The sequence below is a fragment of the Labrus bergylta genome, chromosome 21 (genome assembly GCF_963930695.1).
Source record: "Labrus bergylta chromosome 21, fLabBer1.1, whole genome shotgun sequence".
In the NCBI taxonomy this organism is placed as follows: Eukaryota; Metazoa; Chordata; class Actinopteri; order Labriformes; family Labridae; genus Labrus; species Labrus bergylta.
In genome coordinates this window covers 11,397,881-11,422,934 of record NC_089215.1, presented here as the reverse complement: position 1 = coordinate 11,422,934, position 25,054 = coordinate 11,397,881, and the positions used below count along the sequence as shown (strand labels likewise).

Genomic DNA, 25,054 nt, shown 5'->3' with positions numbered 1-25,054 from the left:
CTTTTATTCGCTGTCGTTTCATGAAAGCTCACTCTCTTCATCAGGCATTTGTTGATTTGTATAGCGAGGGTTTTGAATAGCAGCAAGGATGCCTTGTTTACAAAGAGGAGACCAATCTCGCATAGGAAACACTTCCGCTCTTTTTGTTACTTGAAAAAATGGAAATGTTAAACTTTTAGACTAGAAATCGTCTCTAAATTGCTGTGTCTCTCTTCTGTACTCCCAAAGGTAATGAGTAATGGAAGCAGGATCGGTGGTGCGTGCCGTGTTCGAGTTCCTCCCCAGCGTTTCTGAGGAGCTACCACTCTTCCCTGGTGATGTCATCGAGGTGCTCAGTGTCCTGGATGAGTTCTGGTTGCTTGGTAACAAAGATGGCGTCACAGGTAAGGTGGCATGCGTCATAAGTTTTATTTATATTCATATGAATTAAAGTATTTCTTTTGAACAATGTTTGCTTTGTTTACCACAAAAGATTTAAGCTGTTTATTTCACAACTTGAAAGATCTGATCGGTAGATTATTGATCACAAATAATAGCCAACTTTGAACTTTTTATTACAAGAAATTTCATCCAAGAATGCTTCATTTGTTCTCATTCCTTTTGTTTATGTTCTTTTACTTTTAAATGAACTACATTACAAACCAAAACTGGCCTCCTGTGAAATCAGTGTGCAGGGTTTGAGAAGTGTAGGGGACTAAAAATGGAACAATGTCGATCTTAAGCAGGTGAGATATTTGCGAAAAAAATAGATTAAAGCTTCACTTTAAAGCAAGGAAATAAGTCTTTGGTATCTTACTTTAATAAGGAAGTTTTTACACATGAAACCAAACCATGCTCGTTCCAGTTGAAGTTCAGTTGTAGATTTTACACAGAAAACTGTCACAAAGCATTCGTGAGGTGTAACTCGTCACACTCTGCCCTTGAAGGGTCAAAGTCACAGAAATCCACTTAAGTTTTCCGAGAGTCGGACGTCTCTTAAGACGAAGGAGGGGGATTCCCTCAGAGGGGAAGTGCAGATGGGAAGTCAGTGTTGGCTTGCTGGAAAAATGGGATGACACCGGATACCAGATACAAGACAATTAAACTTCCTTTGTGATGAAAAGAAATGAAGTTCAAAGAAACAACATGTATTGTTTTCAGAACACTACAGAAAACCACAACTAATAACCTCTTTTTTTTTCTTTTTAAGCAAATGGATCTTACATTGATCCTAATACTGCTCCTGAAGTAAATATCCTCCTGTGAGGAACTTGTGGTTTGGGTTAATTTTGGATCCTTTGACAAATCTGTGTCCCTTATCTCATCGCTGATTTTGTCCTGTACACACTTTGCAGTGGAAAATCTATTTGATAAAAACAACAATCAGTCTTGTTGCTGATGGTCTGCTTTCACAGATAGACGCTGGTAATAATTCACTCTATTTCAAAACCCGCTAAAAACTCCTCACAGTGGCTTTATAGTAAGAATACTTTGAAAGAAGTTGGGGAATAAAGGATCAAGAATATGGAAACAAATTTGTTTACTTACCAGACAGTGTATTAGGTCTTTAAATTACACTTTCCTCTTCCTGTAAAGACATTATGTGCATATTATAAAATTCAGATGCGGGCACTAGTTTCTCAACAACAGCAGATATTTGAAGTGTTCACTGTAGTCAATCTGTCGTGACTCCCCGTGTCTCTTCCCTGCAGGTCAGTTTCCCAGCACCTTTGTGGAAGAGGTCACCATACCCAGCACCAAATCTGGAGACACGCTGTATGTTTGCATCAACGATTTCAGCTCAGCAGAGCCAGGCAACCTTCACCTGAAGAGAGGTACGGACATGTTTCATTTACTCATACTGACTCGGACTCCTAGTCTTTATCATCCGAACAGTGAGATTGTTATCAGAGCACACATGGGCTTTGTTGTCTGTTTGTTTTTTGGGGTGGATGTTTTATGAAAGATACTGGATGTAACTTAAATCAAGCACTTTGTTTCAAGTAGGTCCTCTGTTAACTCTAACAACCGGTCATGTTTCCTCACATAGCTTAACGCTTCTTGTTGATGTCGCTGCGCTCAGGTAATTGTGACTTTTGTGTTGTTGTGTACCTGTGTTGTGTTGGATACTTTGACCTGACTGATACATTCTCAGCTGCCACAATCTGGGAATCTGGGAAAGAGTGTACACACAATAGTAACTAAAATACAGGTTTCTGCACCATTTGATTTCAGTATCAGGGATTGATATACTTATAACAGTAAAGAAAAAAGAGTTAAAGAAACTCCAATAACCTTTCTATTAATCACACTGGAATAAATCAAACTCCTATTGCACTCACCACAATCATAGGAGATTCGCTATAACTGTCTTTGATGGCATCCTCTACTGCATTAATACCCTTGAGAGTTCTTAGACTGATTAAAAAATTAATACTTTTTGTATTTTATGAAATAATTTTGACCTTTGTTTTAACCTTGTAGTCAATTGTTTAATAGTTAAAAATCATATTCAGTACAAAACACATAAAGACTCTCACTAAGAGTAAAATGTTGCGTATCTTACAGCGATCTTTTTGTGCATGTAAGTGTTTAAAATCCTGTCAATGGTGGTGATTTAATTTCTCTGCACATTCATAGAGTTTTCTCTTTAAACCTTGGGGTATTTTCTTATTTGTTCCACGTGCAGATCATTCTTAAGAAAAGCAGTCCACCTCCTGACATGATATATTGATGATATGAAATAAGAATAACCCTTTATACATGTACATTTGAGAAACGTTGCAGCATCACACCCCATACATAACACATTCCAAAACTCCCCACTAGGTGTCTCCAGATACCAAACTGACACCAACGCCGACTGACTTCACTTGACTGTTTGTTTTCTTTTTACATTCCTGAATTGTTTCAGTCTATTCCATTAGTTGCTGTGTGTTTTTTTTTTCTCTCGTTTTCATCCACAACACTCCCAGAGATACAACAGTGATGTTTGCAGAGATGCTTTACATCGGTAAACCTTTTTATTTATGTCCTTTATCTTTTAATTCACAGAGCTAGTAGTAGACATAGTCATAGTTAGGGTAGTAATAGTTGAAGTATTGTGAATTATACATGGCAATAAAAGTTGATGAACTTTTAAGTGAATCCAGGACATGGATATGTTACTGCAGCTAAAGCCCCCCCCCCCGCCACATTAATGTCAATGAATTATTTAGAAATTCACTCAATATATATCATATATATATATATATACACATTTATGTCTTATTTTATTTGGTTTAGTTTTGTTTAAACCCCATGAACCAAATTGGCCTGACAGCAATATCATAGTAAATTGTTGTTTTCCCACTGATAAATAACTCTTCCTCCGGATCACAGGAAACATTGGAAACCGTGTTTACTGGCCACTTGAGAGTCTAAATGTTCATTTCCAGTATGGTTTTCCATTGTCCATATTGGCTGTGTTCCAGTTTTGGTTGCAGACACAATGGGAGGTGGAGCCACAGGCCTTTGGAATGTGACCCCTGTGACTTCTGGCCGTACAGTCAACACTCCAATAATCTGAATCTCTTGTTATATTAGCAGCAGCGATGACCCTGGTACAGTTATTAGAAATGAAATAACAAAGCCAAACCTAAAAATGGATGTTATGTTACCTGGTCTACCTGAATACCAACTACAGCTTTAAGAATAGTCTTTATTTAGTTTCACTTTTGTCCTTTTTCAATTAGTGTATCTCAGGTGAGTTCAATCTAGTTTTGTTCACTGCATTTTTTAAAGTTATTAACCAAAACAGTGCAAGGTATTCACACAAAAAGAAAAGTTATCATCTCCCAAGCTCAGTGCCAGACTCACTTACCAAGCACTCACTTCAATCTGCAACTATAGGATTATTGTTCTTTGCTTCATTTTCGAGCCACAAGTTTAACTAAAGGTTTTATAAACAATATAAACGTTAGTTATTTTAAATGGATAAGAGAACCAAGCAGTACAGCGTGTCACTACTATCACTACTTTTGAGTAGTGGTAGAAGCTGGTAGAAGTTCAAAAACCTTGACAAACTTGTACAGTATTTTAACTTACTGAAAGCGTCTTTCCACTGGTCAACAGTTAATACTGAAAATACTACAATTGGGCTTTGCATTTTGCCCACATTACAACAGTAATGTGAAAATGGGATATGATTCTCTTTATTCTATGTCTTTCTAGGTGATGTGGTTGTTGGGGAGGCAGGAGCGTCCGTGGACCTTGGAGAAACCTGGCAGCGTGGTTGTAATGCCTGGGGCGTCCGTGGCCTCTTCCCCACATCATGTGTGAAGGAGCTGAACCTGTCAGGCCGCTCCAAGCAGCTGTCTGAACGCTCAGCTCAGGCCCAGGCTTCAGAGCTCCCACCTTACGCCCTGGGTCAAGCCAGGGCCCTTATGAGCCTCCATGCTCAGTTAAATGAGGAGCTGGACTTTCGTGAGGGGGACTTGATCATCATTATTGGACTCCCGGAGCCCGGCTGGTTCCAGGGGGAGCTGGAGGGTCGCCGTGGCATCTTCCCAGAGGGATTTGTGGAGCTCCTGAGTCCTCTGCGATCACCTCAGGTGCCTATGGATTGCCAGTATTCGAACAATGATTCTGAACCGTTTAACTATGAGGACCCTTATGATGCAGGAGAGGGGACTGAGGAGGAAGGAGAGACTTTTCAGAAAGAGGAAGAGGAGCAGAAAGAGGCTGTAGTTGAAGAAGAAGAAGAAGAAGAAGAAGAAGAGGAGGAGGGTGGTGTCTATGTAGTGGCCCTGTATGAGTTCAGGGCCATGGAACAAGGAGAGTTGGACTTTGATACAGGAGATCGCATACATCTTCTAAGCACTTTGGAAGATGGTTGGCTTGAAGGGGAGCTGCATGGGCGGCGTGGTATTTTTCCTCATCGCTTCGTCAAAATGGAGGATAATGGGCAGCAACCCTCAGAGGAAGCAAATGTTGTCGAACCTGAAGAAGACAAAGACAATAGCTCTACTTCTGACTACAGCTCTGGTCAGTTATGTTCCAATGAATCTGAGAATGATGCTGACTGGAGGACTTATGAGGATCACACAGTGTGGGACCTGGATTACTTTGAGAGGACGGAGGAGCGGAGGTGGCAAAGTGAGAACCAAACTACTGGAGCTCAAACTACCAACAGAGGACAAAGAGATGGGGGTATCAGGCCTGACGCTCAACCGCGTAGACCTTCTGCTCCAGCACAGAGACGGCCAGAGAGACCCAGATCTACTCCTCCGACAAGGCCAAGACTCCCAGCTCGGCCTAGCCTTCCTGCACGCAACCGTAGGAGCCATGGTCCATCTTCAGAGACTAATAGATCTAGTTATACTAATGGTAACTCACAATCCTCACGTCCAAAACTAACCCATAGTCTTACCCTACCTAGAACTCTGCCTGATTGGTCTAAAGAAAGCAGATACAATCAAAAGTCAACAAAAGACAGTTCCACCACCAATAACGGAACTTCCAGTCTTGGCCAGGTGTTATTAAACCTTGCCGAGGGCCATATGCAAAGCAAACTAACTCGGCACGCTAGCGCCAGTGATGCTGATCTGAGGATTGGTATTTCTGAGAGGCTTCGACATTCCCATGAAAGGGTGCGTAGCTCCAATGGTTTCATGCCAACATCCATGGCCTTAGATGCTCTAACGACCTCAGCCGGTGACCTGGAGTCCAAGTTGTCCCAGCAGCTTTTTGAATTTGAGAAAAGCTTGACTACTTCATATAGTGATTCCAACATGAGTTCTGGTCATCCAAGGGAAATTTCTCCTCTAGACGACGGGAACCAGCAATCCCAAATCTCGCGCCACTTTTCTATAATGGACTTCAGCGATGAAAGCGATATCATCCGAGGTTCCTCTCATTCACCAGTTTCCCATCTATTGCGGTCGAACTCTGCAAACTCCTCACTTGAAAGACGCAGGACTCTTCGCCCTCCTCCTCCACGTCCCAGAGTCCTTCGTCCCCAAGCCCAACCTGTGTACAGACCTGCTCGCCCTCCACCGCGTCCACCTCCCCGATTCCCAAGACAAAACACTGCTCCTCCAACCAGCAACACCTTCCCCAACAGCCAGATCTTCTACACCTCTGACGAAGCAGATACAAATGTCTTCGACCAAATAACAGACGGGCAGACTGAGCTCGGTGACCTTGCCGCTGCCCAGGAACATGAAATCCGCTGCCAGCTGGAAGCTGAGAGAGAGCTGGAGAGAGCAATGGAGTTGGAGAGTCAGAGAGAGAGGGAAGAGGAGGAAAAGTATCAGCTGCTGCTACGGCTGCAAGAGGTGGAGAACGACATGGATGCATATGCGCACACAGCCGAAGAGCTACGGACGATGTTGGAGGAAGAGGAGGATGAGACAGCGCGCACGCAAGCCATGGAGAATCTGGAGTTCTGTAACTACACACTGGAGACACTGGCCCTGGAGCAACAGCAGCTACAAGGTAAGAAGGGTTTGGACAGGGAGAAGTATTTTAGTAATGTTGTGTCTTTGTAGGATGGTTGACAGCAGAGAAATATTGATAAAATGGTCAGACTAGTATCAAACTGGGGATGTTTCTATCTAAGCCCTTAAAGCCTGAGACCATCTGGGCCTTCTTCAATTGGTTTTTGTTATGTGTCCCAAGATGGACCCAAAATAAGATCGCCATAGAAATGGGTTCATGGATTCAGCACTGAACGCATCTTCAGAACTGCGTTCTTTTGTTTCTGCAATGTTGAGTTGCGTTGTTAAGTCGATTACACATTTGGTCAATGACCAGGAATCTAGATATTGATCGACACTAAATGTTGTGGTTACAGTTTCCAAATATTTCATTGAAGGTTAAATGTCTTTGTACCTAAACCAGTGGTCCAGAAAACCAACTGAATAGTTTTCTTCTGCGTCATTGCCGGCAGGTTTGTCACAGGAGACAGAATGTAATATAGCAGGAATCTAAAAGAGAGCCATCAGTGCTTAGCAGATTTCCTCTTTGACTTGCCATACCAATCCTGAGACACACACACACACACACACACACACACACACACACACACACACACACACACACACACACACACACACACACACACACACACACACATAGAAACAGTAGTTATTCAAATTCCTCGGTGCACTATGCAAACAAGACATCCCTATTTACTGCCACAATGATCAGAGGAAGAAGTATTGTGTATTTAACTCAAGCGTTATCATAACACTGCCTATACTGGTATCTAAGCATTGAGGAATTTTCTTTGTCCCCTGACAATGCTAACTTGGAAAAGTATTCCAAAATTTGGGAGGATGAGTGCTTTGCTGCAAGGTTACGGTGGACACTGGACAATTATTTTTGTCCAATTTTGGCACAAGTTAAGTTTGGTTTTCTTAGGTTAAATTACATTTGAAGTATTTGTAGTTAATGGCTTATTTGGCATAACTAATTTATCCTTTTCAACATGTGTTCAGGAAGAAACAACACTTTTTAAAGTCTCAATGCTCATGCATATCTAAAGGAGACAACGATGTGAAATTGAGGAATTACAGGTGTGTTTTCAAGGATATGAAGATTGTCTAACATTTCTTTTATTGGTCCTGGATGATGCAACATTTTAACGTTTAAGACAAATCAATTTTAAACACAGAAAATATCCAATTATCTCGGTTTGGTTTTGCCATCTAATACTGTCTGCTCGTACACTGCCGTCCCAAACAGCCCAACACTCTTTCACATAGGTACGAAGTGCATTCCACATATCACGAGAGGGTTAGCAATGCACATGGGCCTCTGTCTCTTTTTCCATCCTCCCTGCTCCCTTTCAGTCCTTCTCTCTACATCCAAATTTCCAGTTTCCTCACTCTGCACCTTTCATGCTTTTCCTTCTTCATCAGTTCCTCTTCAGAAAGAGTGAGAAGAAGGAGTACATTAGGTTTTGAAGGGGGTGGGGGGGGGGGGGTTGATTTTCTGGAGACGATCAGGGCATGGCCCACTCCAGAGTGCGGACCAAAGTGTGGTTGTGGCGAGCTGTGACATGGCCCGTGGCTCACCTCTCTACACTGTTTGGACTTTCTCAGGAGGCCAGGTCCAACAGAGGGGCAGGTAGGCTTAAATTAAGCAGATATTTTCCAGACCTTTGAGTTTTTAGACAGGCAGTGTTGCTGTTTTTGAATATCTCTTTTGGCCACACATCTAATAACTGATTTGACGTCTCTGCTTTGTTCTCATTGAGTCAGTGCAGTGTTTTGGTGAGTTACTTGCTCAAAAGCAACCAGCAGGAAGGAGGTAGAAATGTGAATAACTCGTTTATTTACATATTTTAAATCTTGGTTATCAAATGAAGGAAAGCTAACCAGTATCTGTCCTTTTTCATTTAAATTTCGATTTGAATTTTGAATATGTCAAAAAGAGAATTGAACTTACAAGCAAGCAGACGGACACAAAAAAGTTGTATTTACAATCAGCGAAATGATGAACCATCAGTGCTCGAGTTATCTGTAAAGGAAAATCACAGACACTGATATCTGCTTGACAGGAACTACTCGCCATCAACTTTTTCGCTGCAGAGCTCAATCATTTCTGTTACAAAACATACACACACCCCACCAGACATGCAATTGTTCATGAAGTGTTTTTTCTTACTTAATCAAGTTTCTTAATGATCCAAAAACAGATTAGCAGTCTTCACAGTTGAGACTATTGTTCACCTACACTAAGCTCATCTCACTAATGTAATCTCATTAGTACTGGATGATTCCAGCAGTTATAATTGGATGCTTATAATGAGTTAAATCCCATTTTTATTGTTTCTATTTTCGTTTCATTCAAATGACTCATCTCCTATTATCTGACACCCTCTAATGCTCCTCGATGGCTGTCTGATATTTACGTCTGCCAATGAAAGCAATCAGCCTGCAGGCTGGCTACAGGTGCCTCTCGAGGTCATGCAACCACATAGTTTCCATTCACTCCTGACACTGCAGAGGGTTCTCACACCCTCTTTTCAAAGTAATAAAATTAGTTATGCAATCTCTGTTTTTCTGTTGTTTGGGTATTTATTGCAACGTTTTAATGTGGAAATTGACCGAGAATGTGACAAGATTTCTAAGAGTTGTAATCAGGCATCTCTATAGGAGAAACAGTTTGATGTGATGGTAATAAACACATCAGTCGGACTTGTTAATAGGATGTTGTTCCCCTTGAAAAGCTAAGCTCATTGAAAGATTCGTAAATATCAAAAATAGTCTCAAGATCTTGGTCATCGCTTTGTTATGCACACACGCTCGCGGGAGTGAGCTCTCTCCGTGGTTTTGCAGGGTGTGTTCCTGAGTGTAACATTTGAAAGACAATGGAAGCTTATTGTTGCAAGGCAGGGAGTTATTTCCACACGGGGGCTCTGTGTGTACCGCACTGTGCAGAGGTATGTTTAAATCCATGGCAGAAGTGGGGAGAGGCGTTGTAGTGCAGCTCAAAACTAAAAGAATCCATCACATGACATGCAAATAGAGTGAGACTTGTGTCTTTAGACAACTTTTTTAAGTGTAATGTTCAAATATTAGTCTGTACATATAGGATACTAGAGAGACCGGTTCTTAAGTGAGTGAGTTTGAATGTGACATGGGGGGATGGAGATTTGCAGGTTAGGCTGTTTTGCATGCATTGCTGAAGGACTGGGGGATATGGTTGAAAACAATCGGCACAAAAATTGTGTTTTTCTGACATCAGAACCAGAAAATTGCAAATGAAAACTCAAAAAGGAATAATCAGGATGATGTTCTGTTAAAGAGCTCTGTTAAAACTAATATCTCTCAGCTTTAATACTGTCATATAACTCCTTGTAAGACATTGCTTATTGCTAGTGTTTGATAGTGATTCTTTGGAACCAAAAAGATATGAAATGTAATGTTTGGAATGTATTATACTGTATAATGTGTTTGTATTTAAGTGCATCATATCATAGCTGGTGCAAAATGGGATGTTTAACATTATAACTTTTTAAAAATGACTTAAAGTGTGATCGGTGAAAGTTGCCATTCTTCTCACACTTGACTGCAGGACTTTCTGTTTCCCGCGTCTCTTTGTGTTTCCGATTCAAGCTCTTTGACCTTCCCCCTCTTTTGATTCTTAGAACCCCATCATTAAAAGGCCTCCATCAGCCTCAGTGACACCACAGTCTGATCTACTTAAACACTGTTTTGAGGATCTGTTTCAGCTTCAGGTTTCCCTCGATCTGTCTCACAAACTGTGCTTCTTCATGGCTGAAGACAGTTTGATATTTGACCTTTTTCGTTGGATCACACCTCTTTTTTTTTTTAAAAGATGAGCCATCTGTTGATCACGCGTCTGACAGCTTCATTTACATAAGCTAACACAGCCACTGAGAGGAATGTTGTATTATACATTCCTACAGTAGACACCCGTACACAAAAGTAGTTTCGGTCATGTTTTTGTCACTGAAAGCTGAGATGTTGCACACTGTTAATTAAACAGCCTTATGTAAGAAGAGAACGACTAAGTTTCATTAAAGTGTTGAGTCTTAATTTATGAAACTTTAAGTCTGTGTGAAAAAATGGGCCTGTTCATAAAAAATGGTTCATAGACTAGTTAAGAATAATAAACATTTCAAAAAATTCTAAAATTCCTAACAAAATGCAACCATCCTGTCCAATCCTTGAATGATCTTTAAAAGCACTTTATCTGTTAAGATTGTTTTTCAGATTAGTTGGACTTGTTTTGTAGTAAATAACCCAACACTGGACACAAAGGGATGCCAGATAAAATCATAAAGTAACCGGTGTTTTCTTTGGTAAAAAAAAAAAAAAAAAATCTTAAGGCGTGTTTAATGTCTCTATCATGGTTCACTGTGTTTGAAATATAAACAAAGCAAGTACATTACAATAATACATTTTATTTCCTGGTTTGTGAGAAGAGTAATTGAGGCTTGGCTTACTTTAACCAGGAACTTAATTTTACGTAAATATTAAATTCTAGAAACAAATATTTGGCTTTAAAAGGACAAACAAGTCCCAGCTGCAATAACATTGCATTAAAATTGATTTTAAAGTTACACCAATCAACGTGTGTGTGTGTGTGTGTGTGTGTGTGTGTGTGTGTGTGTGTGTGTGTGTGTGTGTGTGTGTGTGTGTGTGTGTGTGTGTGTGTGTGTGTGTGTGTGTGTGTGTGTGTGTGTGTGTGTGTGTGTGTGTGTGTGTGTGTGTGTGTGTGTGTGTATCACGTGTTTTAGATTGTATGCAGGCCCTTTAAACCTGTACTTATAGTTCATGTCTCTTTCATGGAGAGTTAAGGGGGAGGGATATATTATACTCTCCCTGTATGAATAGACTCAAGTTTTTTCTCACACTAAAAGATTGTGTCTCTTCTGAGAGAGGGGACGGTCCTCAACAATAGCTCTTTGTACACACCAGCAGCTACTTTTTCATTGGCTGCTCTAATCAGGCTGTGTAATCTTTTTTGCACCACACTCAGGGACTTGCTTTGAATTGAATAACTTTTCTGTAATACTTTTCTTCATGTTTTCTACTTCACACTTCTCTTTCTATTAAGTATTGCTCCAAAGGAAAACTTGGGTCAACCAAAAACATGTGAATGTAGTCATACGTAGGAATGATTGCTCCTCCCTGTAATGTAGGGCAAAGTCAAACAGTTGGACTGTGGTCAGTTTCTTGTTCAGTTTCAGTTTAACTAACAGTTAAACTGAAACTAAGTGCCTTAGGATTGTGCTGAAAAATATAATGTGAAAGAGCATGTTGTGAAATGTGGTGCATTTGTCACTGCTGTTGAGCATGGGAGTTAAATCTAGAGGAAACAGCAAAACAAAGAAAACAGGATACAAGGAAGGATGGAGAATTTTTTCATGGAAGTGAAAGAAAACATTTGGTGCCAAAGTCTGTCCACCCCTCAAAGGCAGACTAAAGTTTGTCTCCTTCTTCCATCAAAGACAATCTTCTGCCAGACTGTTTTCCAGCAAACAGAGGCACTAGCCAATTGAAAGAATGGGAGGGGCTGTTGGGCTAATCCGCCTCTCATGTGACTCAACTGAATCATTAACCTAAGGAGGCCCCACCTTCACTAACACTGCTCCCCCTCTCCCTCCCTGATTCGCTGAGATAGCTGCTGGGAGGGAACGATTCGGTTACACTCAGGGCTGGGAGGTGCTTGGGCCAAGCAGTTCTGCCGAGGCAGTGGAGAGGAGACAGAGAAAACAAGTGGGAGAGTTACAGACAATATGCCTGACAGGTGGAGTCTCCCACAGCGCTTTGTTATGGAATGCAGGACTTTGGAAAGAGGAAATACGCCACGTTGAACAAGACATTGTGTCAGCTATGGGTGAGCTGATTTAAACCACTACAGCCATGAAGAGCCCGGTGGTTTATGGCAACCCAGTCATGTTTGGTCCAGCGGATTGGAATCATGCAGTTGGTGCCCCAGTCAGGAGAGGGGTGAGTGTGGAGGAGCTGGGGGATGCCGGTTGGGCCAGAGAGAGGGAGAGGATGGCCCATCTGCAACAAATACAACAACTACACCAACTGCAGCTTCAGCAGCAACAGGTTGGATATCCTGGGTATGGAGTAGTTCCTCCTCGTCAGCCACAGGGACCATTTATGATAGCAAGTCCTTGTGACCCAGTTCCCATGCCAGTTCATGGTGGCATGATGGTTCCTGCAGGCGGGCAAATGCCACCTCCAGTGCATATGCCAGCTCAATGGCCAGTACAATGGGACAACCAAGCCCAAATTGGACCAAACAATGTTTGCCACCAAAGAGAGAGGCCTCCAGGCCAGGATGTTTACTTCCATCCTGGTTCAGAAGATGGTCACCTAAATGTTAGGGTTTCTGAATGGAAAGGCAAACATATTTTTTACCAGGGTCCTGAGGATAACAGACGGCAGGACTACAGCAGAGTGCCGAAAGAAAAAGACCCTAATGACTTCCGAACACAAGAGCGGTATGAAAAGTTGGACGAGGACCGAAGAAGAAGGGATGACTGGTTAAGAGAAAATGACCACGATACTGAACGTTATGATCACAGGAGTCCCAGAGACTTAGAGGAGTATGATCATAAGGACAAATACAGGCACAGGGACCATTATGACAGGAAGTATAAAGAGCGCTATGATGACAGAGAGCAACAATATTATGACGACAGGAAAAACGGCAGACATGAACTCAGAAAACAGGACAGTTACAACAGTGAGTATGAAGACCACTATGATCAAAAAGACAATTATGCTCGTAGAGACGACTACCGGGATAATGACCACTACTATGATCGTGAACAGGATTATTATGATTCAAAAGACCGAGCTCGCTATAGGGAAAAGGAATACTATCAGCGCAGAGAGGAGGAGCGGTACAATGAAGAACGAAAGCATAAGGACCAACACTACGACCGGCATGCAGAGGATCGATATGAACGCAGGGAAAACATTTACAAAGACAGGGAAGTCTACAACCGAAGGGATGAGGAAACCTACAACGGTAAAGGAAGGGGCCAGTACGACTCTGAACTGGACGAGTATAGTGGTTACAAGGAGCGAGACCACTATAACAGGTACAGGGATACAGGTTATGATAGAGGAGACGACGACCACAGAAGGAAGGACCAGTACAAAGCAAGGGAGCACTATGAGCGAAGGAATGCAGACCACTACGAACCCAGAGAAGGGGATCGTGCCCTCAGCAAGCCCAGAGACCGATACCGAGAACTACGCTCCGTATCTGTAGATGAGCAATACGAGGACTACCCTAAAAAAGATCGCAAGACACACTGTGAGGAATGGGTCGAACAGCAAAACCAGAAGTTGGCACTCAAGGAAATACAGTCTTTTGAGGATCCTGTGGTATATCGGCACAGTGATGAGCGGGAAAAAGGATACGAGTCGAGTGCTGGGAGCGTAGGTTCAAAACGGCATCGCAAGCCTGTTTACGTGGGCTCACTAGATCGGAACAGCTTCTACAGGAAGACAGCCCCGAGCTCAATACGAAACTCCCAGTTCGCCACAACGAGGAAAAAGAATCAAGGTAAACACAAGGATATTGTCATGTGAGAAGAAGGTAATGCAAATGTTGTATTTGCACAGCATATTGTGCTTAAAGTTTGTGCGATCATTTCTAAATGTTATACTCGGTTCAGACCGCTCAACAGTTCATTCATTAAGAGTAAGATAAAGACTCGGGTACAAACCACTTCACTTCAGTGATCTTGGAAAAAAAAAAAAGACAACATTTGAAAGGGCGGTTGTCTTTCAAACCCTGTGATAAAACAGTCTAGAAAAGTCAACAGTCTTTGGTGTCTCATGTCTTATCACTGGTGACCTCCCAGAGGTGATCTTCTAATCAATGATGGGGGCTTTAAAGTGCTGACTAGCTGAATTCACTTCCATGCAAAGTGTGTGCTGGAACCTGTGTGTGTGTGTGTGTGTGTGTGTGTGTGTGTGTATGGGTCAGTATCACCTATCACACAGGAAAGTGAACTGTCAGGTATTTGTAGGTGTAAGAACCTGCACAACGGGTTTTATTGGCTCTTGGGTTTTGTTGTCCCGGTCATTCTCCTTGTCTGCAGTTTTCCTGTTTGCTGCTGAATTCTACATCACTGATGCTATGTGCTCCCAAAACTAGTCTGTTTAGTAATAACCTTGTAGTGTTGTGGCTCTGCTTTTGTGATATCTTTTCAGTAGTGTATGTTTTGTAAACAGACCATATCTTATCAATCTGAAGACACAATCTAAATGTCACAAGTCACTCCATTTGTCAAAGTTCTTATATGAACCATACTTGAGGCTTTGTGATAATGACTCACATACTGTATAAAGGAGAAAGGAACATTTACTGAAGATACTCAAGCCTTAAACTTATCACTGAAAAAATATCAAGTTTAATGCCAATGCCTTACCGAACCTAAGAGGTAGAAATTACAAATCCTATGTTTTAATAATATTATGTTTGAATGTGTAAAACAAAATCAGGATGAGATTCTACATCTGAAAATTCTTCTGAAGTATATAGAGGACAAAAGAGATAAGAGGAACAACTTTGTCCACAGGGGGCACCAACATAAACAAACCAAAAGTTCCCAACATTTAAGCATTTTTAATGCAAGGTTTTAGTGAAGTAAACATGTTTTAAAGCCCCTGTGAGGAGTTTTTAAGTGGCTACAAAACAGATTGCAATTAACAGTGACATCTGAAAAATAACTTCATTCATTTGATGCGACTATTCTGACTTTCAGTCCTTTCAATGGATATTGTTTTTAGAGCCTGTAGACAGACTGAAGGATGCAAACTTGCAGATTGGACAGATGGTTAAATCTAAGTTTGAACATTTGATGGTGGGATCATTAGGGCTCACTTGGGTCCACTCATAAACAGTCATAGTCTGAAGATACAGAAACTAACAAACTTAGCATCTCAGAGAAAGTGTGCGTGTGTGTGTGTGTGTGTGTGTGTGTGTGTGTGTGTGTGGTGTTTCCTGAGGAAGGAGAGAGCACTCCTCCGTCCGAGTTTATTGTGTCTGAAAAGAAGCAGGTGGCGGACCAGGTCCCCTCCCCCAGTCACCTAGATACACACACGCGCACCGGTCATACACGCACAGCCCCACACACACACATAGTACACACTGGCCCCCACCTCACAGCCTTTTTTCGGGAGTCCAAGTATTAATCCCTAGCGTCAGCATGGTGGGTGGATAGCGGGGGTCTGTCTGGTGCCAGGCGGTTGCAGGCACTAGCCTGACTCCTTCACTTTAGGACTTGTGTGTGTGTGTGTGTGTGCGTGTGTGTGTGTGTATGTGTGGCCCTGCAAGGCTTATTTGAAAGATGACGCCATTTTTTAACACACACACACACACACACACACACACGTACACTTGGCTGTGCAGTGTCTTGTCATCCTTTAATCTTGTTAAACTGTTTCAGCTCTGTCAGGGGGTTTGCTCTGAGTAAAGTATTTGATTGCATGGCTAAAAACATTATAGACAATCTTGTTGCAATGCTTATTGGGCTTACGCTGTAATTGAGTGACATTGAGGTGATGGACGAGGCTTTCTGACATGGCCCTTAACACAGATTGAGGGCCTTTGTTGTTCTCCTGAATCCAGTTTTAGATTAAAGACCTGTCTCTGGGTCTCATTGGTCTTAAAAGGATAGCAGCTGCTTTTCAATATTTCATCTAACATGCATACAGCTATTACAGTTCTTCATTCAGTTATTTCTATTATAAACAGTGTGTCTATGTGTGTATGCAGGCGAAGCAGATTAACAATTAATGTTCAACCTTAAAAAAATAACGTCGTTGTAAGAATTGACCTGAATTTAAATACAAACAACCACTAAACTTTAAAAAATGCTCTCTGCTGTATTTACAGTTTGAACGTCTTTGTGGGCAGTGTGTCATCATCCCTCTATGATCTGGAAGCGTATGCTGTCTTCTTGTTTTTAATCCTTGAGCAGTCGCTGTCATTGGTGGGCAGAAGGGGACTGAGGTGAGGTGGGTAGGGGGGTTTAGGAGCTTTAAGACAGGAAATCTTCGGACAAGATCTCAAATCTTCTGACAAGATTGATGAACTAAAGACATCTTACCTCACCGCAAGCAAACGAAGAAAAAGTTGGTTAAGGCTCACTCGCTGAGTTCTGTGTTGGATATAGGTGTGGGAAAAGACTTAACCTTTTCCAACTGACCAGTTTGATCATGATAAGACAGAGGCAATGATCATATGTATGTATACTACTAATACAAAGTCACAAACATGTATCAAAACCTGAGTCCATCAGAGCTATTCTTCCAAGTATTGTGAGCCAAATTCTCCACTTTACACTCGGTGCTTTTATTCAGTACTATAGCTTGTGCCAGTCATCAGTCCGATAAACAAAGTTAAACAACTGACCTTTATGATGGTTGTTTTGCGGTTAATCCTCCCGGACCTTTCCTTTTTGATGTTTACAGAGTGTCACAGTGTTGTTCTAAGTTATACTGACATTATCTCACAGGATTCAATTTCTTACGTGTTCACACAGTGAAGATGTCAAAATTGTAAAAACAGTGAAGTCACTCAATTGTAAGTCAGTATGGTGTCAAAGTCAAACCCTGGCTGTGTGAACAGAGCCACTTATGGCAAATGTCACTGCAGTGTTAGTGCAAGATTTACATTTTGCGTTTACAGTATTAGTGTATGCATAAACACCGGTATGGATTATATGAGGATATGTGCTGAATGGAGTTACAATTCTAAGAGCAATAACAGGCCTGAAAAGCAGTCATTAGCCTGGTTCAGTTTATTTGATATTATGATAAAACAGAAGGTTCAATTTGAAATATCTGCCCTCCAGGCAGGTAGTTGTTTTGTTGCTCCTAAAAGGGGGTCATTATTTGAAGATGCTTTTGGGAATAAAACAACAGCATTTTGTCATCCAATCATCTATTTGTGCAGCGTGCAGAACACTTCACTTTTTCTCGTATTTTTTGCCGTGGGAAAAGTGAAAGAGCCCTCAGGCAGATCTTTGTCTTTACTTGTCTTACATTGAGCAACAGATACAGTTTAAAGCTGCCTGCTCAGTCATCGCAACGCCTCAAAGCAGTTCTCACACACAGAGAGAACACGTATTTCCTACACAGAAACAAAGACACTAGCATGCAACAGAGTTCAAATTGTATGCTAAACTAACAGATTAAAACAGAGAATGAGTGATGTTATTGACTGGTTTCCTTAGATTTTTTAAAAAATGTATAACTACTGAAAATATAGTGAATGCACTACTGTGTCTCACCAAAGCACCTGTGGGACCCTGTACACCCATAGTCCTCTTCTTTTCCATTAACTTGAAGACAGTAGAGCTTTTGGTTGAATGCGTCCCCCCCCCCCCCCCCCCCCCCCCCACATCCCTTTAATGTCTGGGATCCTCCTGAAGCTCTCTCTGCACATATGCAAAACTGATGGTCTCTTGAAGTAATTGGACACTGTTTGTCGGATAAATGAGACCAAATTAGAAATTCCAAAGGAGCCAAAGACCACATATTCGGTCCACTTTGAAGCAACTCATTTATTGAACTTGTTAATTACACTGTAGCCATGGCCACCTGGGAACAAGAGTATTTGTATGTTATGGGGATGTGAAAATCACAATCTGAAAGCCTCATGTCTCATTACACGACCTGCGCTTGTCGCGATCAATGTGACTTGAATAGATGGCTGTAATTACCAGGAATCCCCAACAATGGTCCATAAATGTTGCTGTGAGATGCGGCCAGGAGAAGGAATGTGACCTTTTGACATTTGACCCTGTAAGAGATAAACAAGATGGTATGCCACTGAATAAACTTCCCCGCTATTTGTTCTATTTTGGGTGACCAACTACCTGGTGCAGCAGCTTGTAGTTAAAAATCAGGACAGAACTCGATTGAATGTAGTCAAATTTAAGCATGTTCAATGGAAACTCCACCCTGCTGTAACGGCCATTTTCTCCCCTCTGTAAAGACTCACAGAGAGCGATACATTTGACTGTTAGAAGAAAGAAGGGTGAGATTTATTTTGGTTTAAAAAAATAATAATAATTCTTACCCATAAGACACTGCTTTTTTCACAAAAAATGTGTCCCAGACCAAAAGTCCCTCACCGGAGCTCTAAGTTGACATGCGAAGAACCTGTGCTGACCTGTTTCTAATGCACGTTACCAGAATTGTGAATTTAATTTGAAGTATTAAATGCAAGTCATGGCCTGCAGGTTGTCAGGTAAATATTGCTGTTGCAGTTGACAGTCTGTTGGCGAGCTTGTTACTTATTCTCAACAACCAAACACTCACACAGTGGCCCATGTGATATTTCAGCAGAGCCGTTCCCTGCCCTCCAAAAACTTGGCTTAATATGAGGAGGCCCCCCCTGCTATTTGTGTTGCCATGGTGACTGTGCGTTCTGCTGTGAACTTTGGAGCAGATCTCAAACACAGCACTGATTGTGTCCGACCTCAGTGTGTGTGCAGGGAAAACTTTTGACTCTGCATGGCTTTTTAATGTGGCATGGAGTGAAGAGACAAAGAATTCAGAGACGCGTAATTTAAGCATATTGTTATGATAAAAACAATACTAAACTTTATTTATTCAGCACAAAAACAGATCAAAAAATGCAGGAGTTAAAACACAAAAAAGAGAAAATGTAAGAATTCAAAAAAGCCTTTATATATCAGACCGTTTTAGGAGATGATTTAACTTCACAGGATTTAAACATTTTATAGAAATATCGTTCTAAAGAGAAAAAGAATATCTGCAAGTGTACTCAAGTAGAGTTGTAGAATATATAAAAGAGTTGAAATATCCCTGAGTGAGAGCAAACTCTGGAGGATTGAGTTGAGGATGGTGATTCATTATTTTGATAGATTTCAGCCTGTTTGAGGAGGAGCCTGGTCAGGTGTGAGAACACTTTGAAACAAGAAGCAGACTTTCAAAAAAAAAAAACCCCAAAAAAACTGGACTCCACTCCTCTTGACTTTGCATATCCCGCAGATGTTGAATTCATCTGGGTTCTCATGACCAGAAAAAATATGGAGTCACTATGAATTTAAAAAACTTAAAAGTCCAAATATGAATGTGAACTGATCAAATCAGCGGGAAAAGTTAAATCCCATCACAAGGTTCATTCAGAAATTAGCATGGGGAAAAAAGTGCATTTATAAAAAACACTCAAAGCAGATGGCATGCATGCTTAACACTGTTTGCTGCTGACATGTAATATTCTCCAACACTGCAGTGCACAAAGGCAACAGTGGAGATGAAACACTTCAAACATTTGAATTAAAAACTCCCAAAAAGTATCAAAATCTTCTGACTTAAATTTAGAAAAAAAAAAAAAAAAAGTTTGAAGGGGCAGTTGATTTCAAAAGTTTCTGTAAGACTCACAGCCCACTTCACCATTATTGTATCATTATCTGTTCAACAGCATCAACAAGCATGTTAACATGTTTTATACTTTGGTCTTGCTTTGATGGTTAGTATAGATTTGAGACACGGCATGTTTAAAGCTGGAGAACAGTAGAGGCAAAAAGTGAAAGTCCAGCTCCAGATTTTCCTTGTAACCAGAGTGGTCGTCCTCCCTCGTGTGTGTGTGTTTCTTTGTGAGTGTGTGTGTGTTTAATGATGCTGGGTTCCCATGCATTCTCATGGTAATTGGAGGTCTGGAATGGAGTTTTTGCAGCGAGACGCTCGGTCCTCTGCAGGGCTCAGGAGCTGGACTTCAGTTTGACAATGGACCATGGCAGAATGGGTGCCGTGGTTTAAAGCACAGTGTGTGTGTGTGTGTGTGTGTGTGCGTGTGTGTGTGGGTGGGGGATGCACTTGGTTTCTGAAGTGGTTTGAAGAAAAGTTACAAGCAGCAGGTGGGTGAAATCTCATCATCTTCACTTTTCTGCCTCTTGCTCTCTTTTTGTTTTTGGGCGTAGCAGAGACAATGTCGTTCAGTTGATATATTTACAGTCAATTTAAGACACGTATCTCTAAAAAAGTTAGAGTTGGGTTTTTAAAGATGAGATTTTTAAGAAGATTTTTAGACATTTTTATTTTTATTAGAAAAAAACATTTTATAGGGGATGTGAAATGAAACCTATATTCAATAACATGCCCTGAAGTATTTTAGCCTTTGCAAAACTTAAACAGATGCACATTTTCACACTAAATATGTTTAATTAATATACCACTGACAAATATGATCAAGGCTGAAAAGCACTTAATATTCATAGTAGAATTTGTATGAAACCAACTTCATCATAGTGGAAGCATGTGATACTCAGCAGTTCACTGCAGCAACACTCTAGCTTCAATCTAAAATTCATCTTTCTGCAACTTTAAGCCACACGTTGTTCCTGAGCTGTGATTTGATCGTGCTTCTTGATTCCCACTCCTTTGTTTCCTTTTGAATCTTTAATGACCCGTGAAGTCATCATGAGACTGTGTATGATTAAGAGTGTTGTAGTGCATTGTGAGATGTTGTCTGCTCACGTCATTTTATTGTGCCATCGTGTCCACTCCCTGTTGGGATTAACAGTCCCATAAATCCACCCTGCCGTGTGTTTCTGACTCTCAGATTAATGTTGAACATGATTCATAAGGTGGCAATTGAGAAACAGTCCAGCTTGAAACTAATTACAAATTGTCTGATGACAAATAAGTAAACATTGCTAAATATGTTTGTTGGTTTGTTGGCATCACCTGTTTTTTTTTTTGTTTAGCTTTATTCAAGAAGAGTAATCTGCATATACAGTCAGGGAAACAAAAAACAAAGTTAAAGACAGATTATACTCCGATCCATACTGCGTAAAACACGGAAGTTAGTATCCATACTGAAATGTTTGGTATACTGAGATACCCAAAAATTGCATACTGAATGACCACGAAAGTTCAGTATACTCAAACTCCCTGAAAAGTACGTACTGCCTACTGAACTGTGACGATTCAGAAAGGGCCACTGTCTGTGTAAAGCATCCAGAGTGTTTTCTCTCACATTTGTCTGAATATGTGGCTTATTATTTTAGAGGGATGATGGATTTACTTCATCTCACAGAGCTGATAAAGTACAGTTCTGACATGAGAGCCTCACTATCAGCCCAGTGATCCCTTTTAGTTCTATTTCTATAGTATTCTTTACTCCTCCCCCCCCCCCACCAATTTTGTGTGGAAACTAAATACAAAAAATTGCCCATTGTAGGAATTTGACTAACACCATTATCCACGTCTTGTCCATATTGTAGACATTTGGTGAAGAGTCAGAATCAAAAAAGTACATTTCCCCTCATGCCTTTATCAGCCTATTGAACCTATAAAGACCCTTTATTGTTCAGCAGACTATATAGGCAGACTCTTTGTTTTCTTTTCTAAACTCTCTCATATGTGTAACCAGGTCAGTGTTTGAATGAGGCTCATTTACAAACCTTCATGCTGCTGGGTCTCTGTACAAACCCTTTGAGCCCCCCTGCAGAGCCCTGTTTTCTCTTGTCCCCATTAGGATTCGATCAAACAATGAAAGGTTGAAATCACGTCACATGTACAGTACATGTGTGTGTGACTAAATGTTCTGTGTACACTCGGGGTTTGAATTTATTCTCCAGTAAAGTCTTAAATGTTGTCAAGGCAATTCTTTGTTTTTGGCATACTCATGTCTTCCTGTCTGATGCAGTCGGTCCTCTTTTAGTTGTCTTATTTCTGATTCTGAGTCAGCATCAACAGGTGTTTAAAGTTCGACCACAGCTGATTAGAATAAAAATGACCTCTTAGGCTTTCCCTACCACTTGTTTGAAACTTTCTTTTTCAAAAGTCCTTTCATAAAACACCTTGTAGATTTAGTTTCCCTCATTAGAAAACAAACACTTTGGGTTCTCTGGCTTGTTTCCACAGTGAGGTTTTGGGAGCAGGTTGGTTGTTTGTTCTGAGTGATTAGCCTCTCTGATTGTTGGCACCCACTCTCAGGTGTGTGATTTAGTTTGTATCTACTGAGTGATTGTTCTGTGGGTGCTCCCTGTGGCTGCTGACGACACTGCAGATCCTGTTTTACACGATGACATGTTACACCTAATGGGCAGCTGTGATTGTGCGTCTGGCAATTTACAGTGTGTAATGTGTTTCTTCCAATTTCCCTTGTCAGCTAAATAATATTTAAAATGTCCCTATTATGAACATAAAGACAGCTGTGAGGATGCATACTTGTGAATTCCTGCACCCTCTTTGCAATACTTTGCAGGACAGAAGAAAAGTAAAATCCCTCAGAAGTAGGTCAAAACTGGGTCATGCGGTTTCAACAGGTTGTCTCGGACGGACACGGCATGTGAAGTGGAGCGTGTGATGTGGTTGTGTGTGCACGCAGAGGATCAAACGTGGGAATAAGCCGATTTGATTCCAATTAAAGTCTGAGTCTTTTGTTTTGCGTCTCCCCTTTGTGTTGTGTATGACTTCTAAAACCCATTAGCGGACTACTTTCTCATCAGCGTGGAAACGCTCCAGTGTTGGCAGAGCTGCAGCAGCAGCAGCGGCAGCAGCGGCGGGTGCTGCAGGGATACGCGGTGCAAACGGAGAGAAAAGCTCCTTTTGAGGGCGAGCTTTAGCCAAGTCACGTGAAGAGAGAGAGACAAAGACAGAGAGAGGAAGGAGGTCAGAGAGGGAGACCAAAGGCGGGTGGCCCAAGGATCATCATGAACAAAAAGTTTGATATTTTTGAAGTGTTTCCTTAAAAAAAAAAAAAAAAAAGAAGATCTCTGATGATTAATTTCCCAAGATCTTATGTTTGATCTTAAATCACTCACAAGTTTAATGTTAGCTTAGTGTTCAGAAGGCGGCCGCTGTGATGCTGTAGCTTCTGGGTTTTGTGAAGTGAAGCATGCTGGTATTTATTTGCAGGGGGGTAACATGAGGGTAAGCAGAGTTAACTTCATTAGCTTCTGACAGCATCTGCTCCAGGAGCAAAGGTGACGTCACCCTCATCTGTCAACACACAGGAGGCTGCACCCTGGACTGAGACGTTACAGAGCTTCATGTTGAAATAAACACGGCATCTTTCCAAAGCAGTGTTTTTCTCTCCTACATACAGTTGTTAACGGATTTCCCTCAACTTATCGTCCTGAACCCCTGTGACGATGTCTGACTGCCTGTAGAGGAACATGCTACTTTATCATGTTCTGCTACTTTCTGTAAGGGGACTCTCCTAAACTCACACATGTAGGGCTCTTTCAGAGGCCGAGGCTGATATCAATATGGGATTAATTCTTCTTTGTTTCCACAACAGAAATCCTACATTTCAGAAGAATCAACTTTTTAGTAGAGCTCTTTCTTTAGAAGTAAAGCTGCATAAAAAGTGCATGTTTAGGGGCTATTTCCAGCTAAGATTGGGTGTTGAAGTATTTCCAGCAGCAGCACAATATGTGTGAGCACAGCGTCCATGTTTGATGCAAAGATATAATGTGTCAGAATGTCCAGCAGTCTGGCTTAATGATGTGTTTATTGTAGCTTTTGGATCCAAATGGACGGCTATGATGAAAAGAAAATGAGCTGTAATAGGATTTGGATTTAAAAAAAAATATGCTTGTCAGTTTTCTTGAAACAGGATTTGTTGAAAGTTTGACAATTATCCTTACTTTAAAGCGCACAAGGGTTAAAAAAGAATCACCGTTATGCATGAAGACATTTGTAACATTTTCAAAACAATTCCAACTGCATGTTAGGTTTAAATTCACCGTGTATCATCCCTCTCCAGCCCCTGTTATCTCTCTTCCCTCAGAGCCTCTCTAACTGCCTCTTCTTTACTGCCTGCTGGTCCCTGAGGGCCTGTCTGTCTGTAGTAGCTGTCACAGGCCATTGTGCCGCGCACAAAGAGCCCAAGTCCACTCCAGTCTGAGCTCCATTCATAAAAAGCAGCGACGCATGAACCGGGCTCTCCCTCCGGTCCCAGGGGCTACCCGGGAGAGATCAGCCCACTGAGGGTGATAGCAGAGACATTGATCAAAAGCTAGTCAGACAGGACGAAGAGTTAAGGATGGGCTGGGTGGGTGGGCAGGAATATGTTTGGATACATGAATGGGGATGTGGGTCGGGGAAGTTTTTCTTTCTGAGAAAATAAGCCCTTTGTGTCACATTTAGCTACAACAAGCCTTGTGTTTGCAACAATTTCATGGTTATTATGAGCAAAAATGGATACTTTTAATATAAGGCTTTCATAGATTTGTCTTAAATACTCTTTAATCCATGAAATTAAACTGATTTGTCTTTGAAAAAAGGTGTAATATCAAATTGGAATGCAGCTAAATTTGTCTCCACTCCTGTCATTTCAGAGATGACACTCCTCTCCTCTCAGCCCGAACCCCTCGACTCCACACCGACCTCCGACTCCAGCCCCATCGCGGGCACCGAGGACCCGGAGCTGAGGATGCAGGAGAAGAGGTCCAAGGTCATCGAGGAGCTGCTGCAGACGGAGAAAGACTACATCAAAGACCTGCAGATGTGTGTGGAGGAGATCATCGAGCCGCTGCAGAAGAAGAAGGTAAGAAATAATGTGCAATCTCTAAAGCCCAGTTTTTGTAAGT

General features: G+C 41.4%; 1 protein-coding gene across 2 annotated transcripts in view; it reads left to right on the top strand.

Annotated features, from left to right (window-relative positions):
• dnmbp (dynamin binding protein) overlaps window positions 1-25,054 on the top strand; it is a 44,466-nt gene that overhangs the window by 11,054 nt on the left and 8,358 nt on the right. The window contains exons 2-5 of one of the 2 annotated variants that reach the window (XM_065949528.1): window positions 229-383; window positions 1,692-1,814; window positions 4,192-6,456; window positions 24,803-25,011. In XM_065949528.1, the coding sequence (XP_065805600.1) occupies window positions 239-383; window positions 1,692-1,814; window positions 4,192-6,456; window positions 24,803-25,011 (2,742 nt within the window). In that variant the 5' untranslated portion in view covers window positions 229-238. Of the gene's footprint in view, window positions 1-228; window positions 384-1,691; window positions 1,815-4,191; window positions 6,457-12,161; window positions 14,032-24,802; window positions 25,012-25,054 lie in introns of those variants that run through there. The other variant, XM_065949529.1, reaches the window with a different exon arrangement.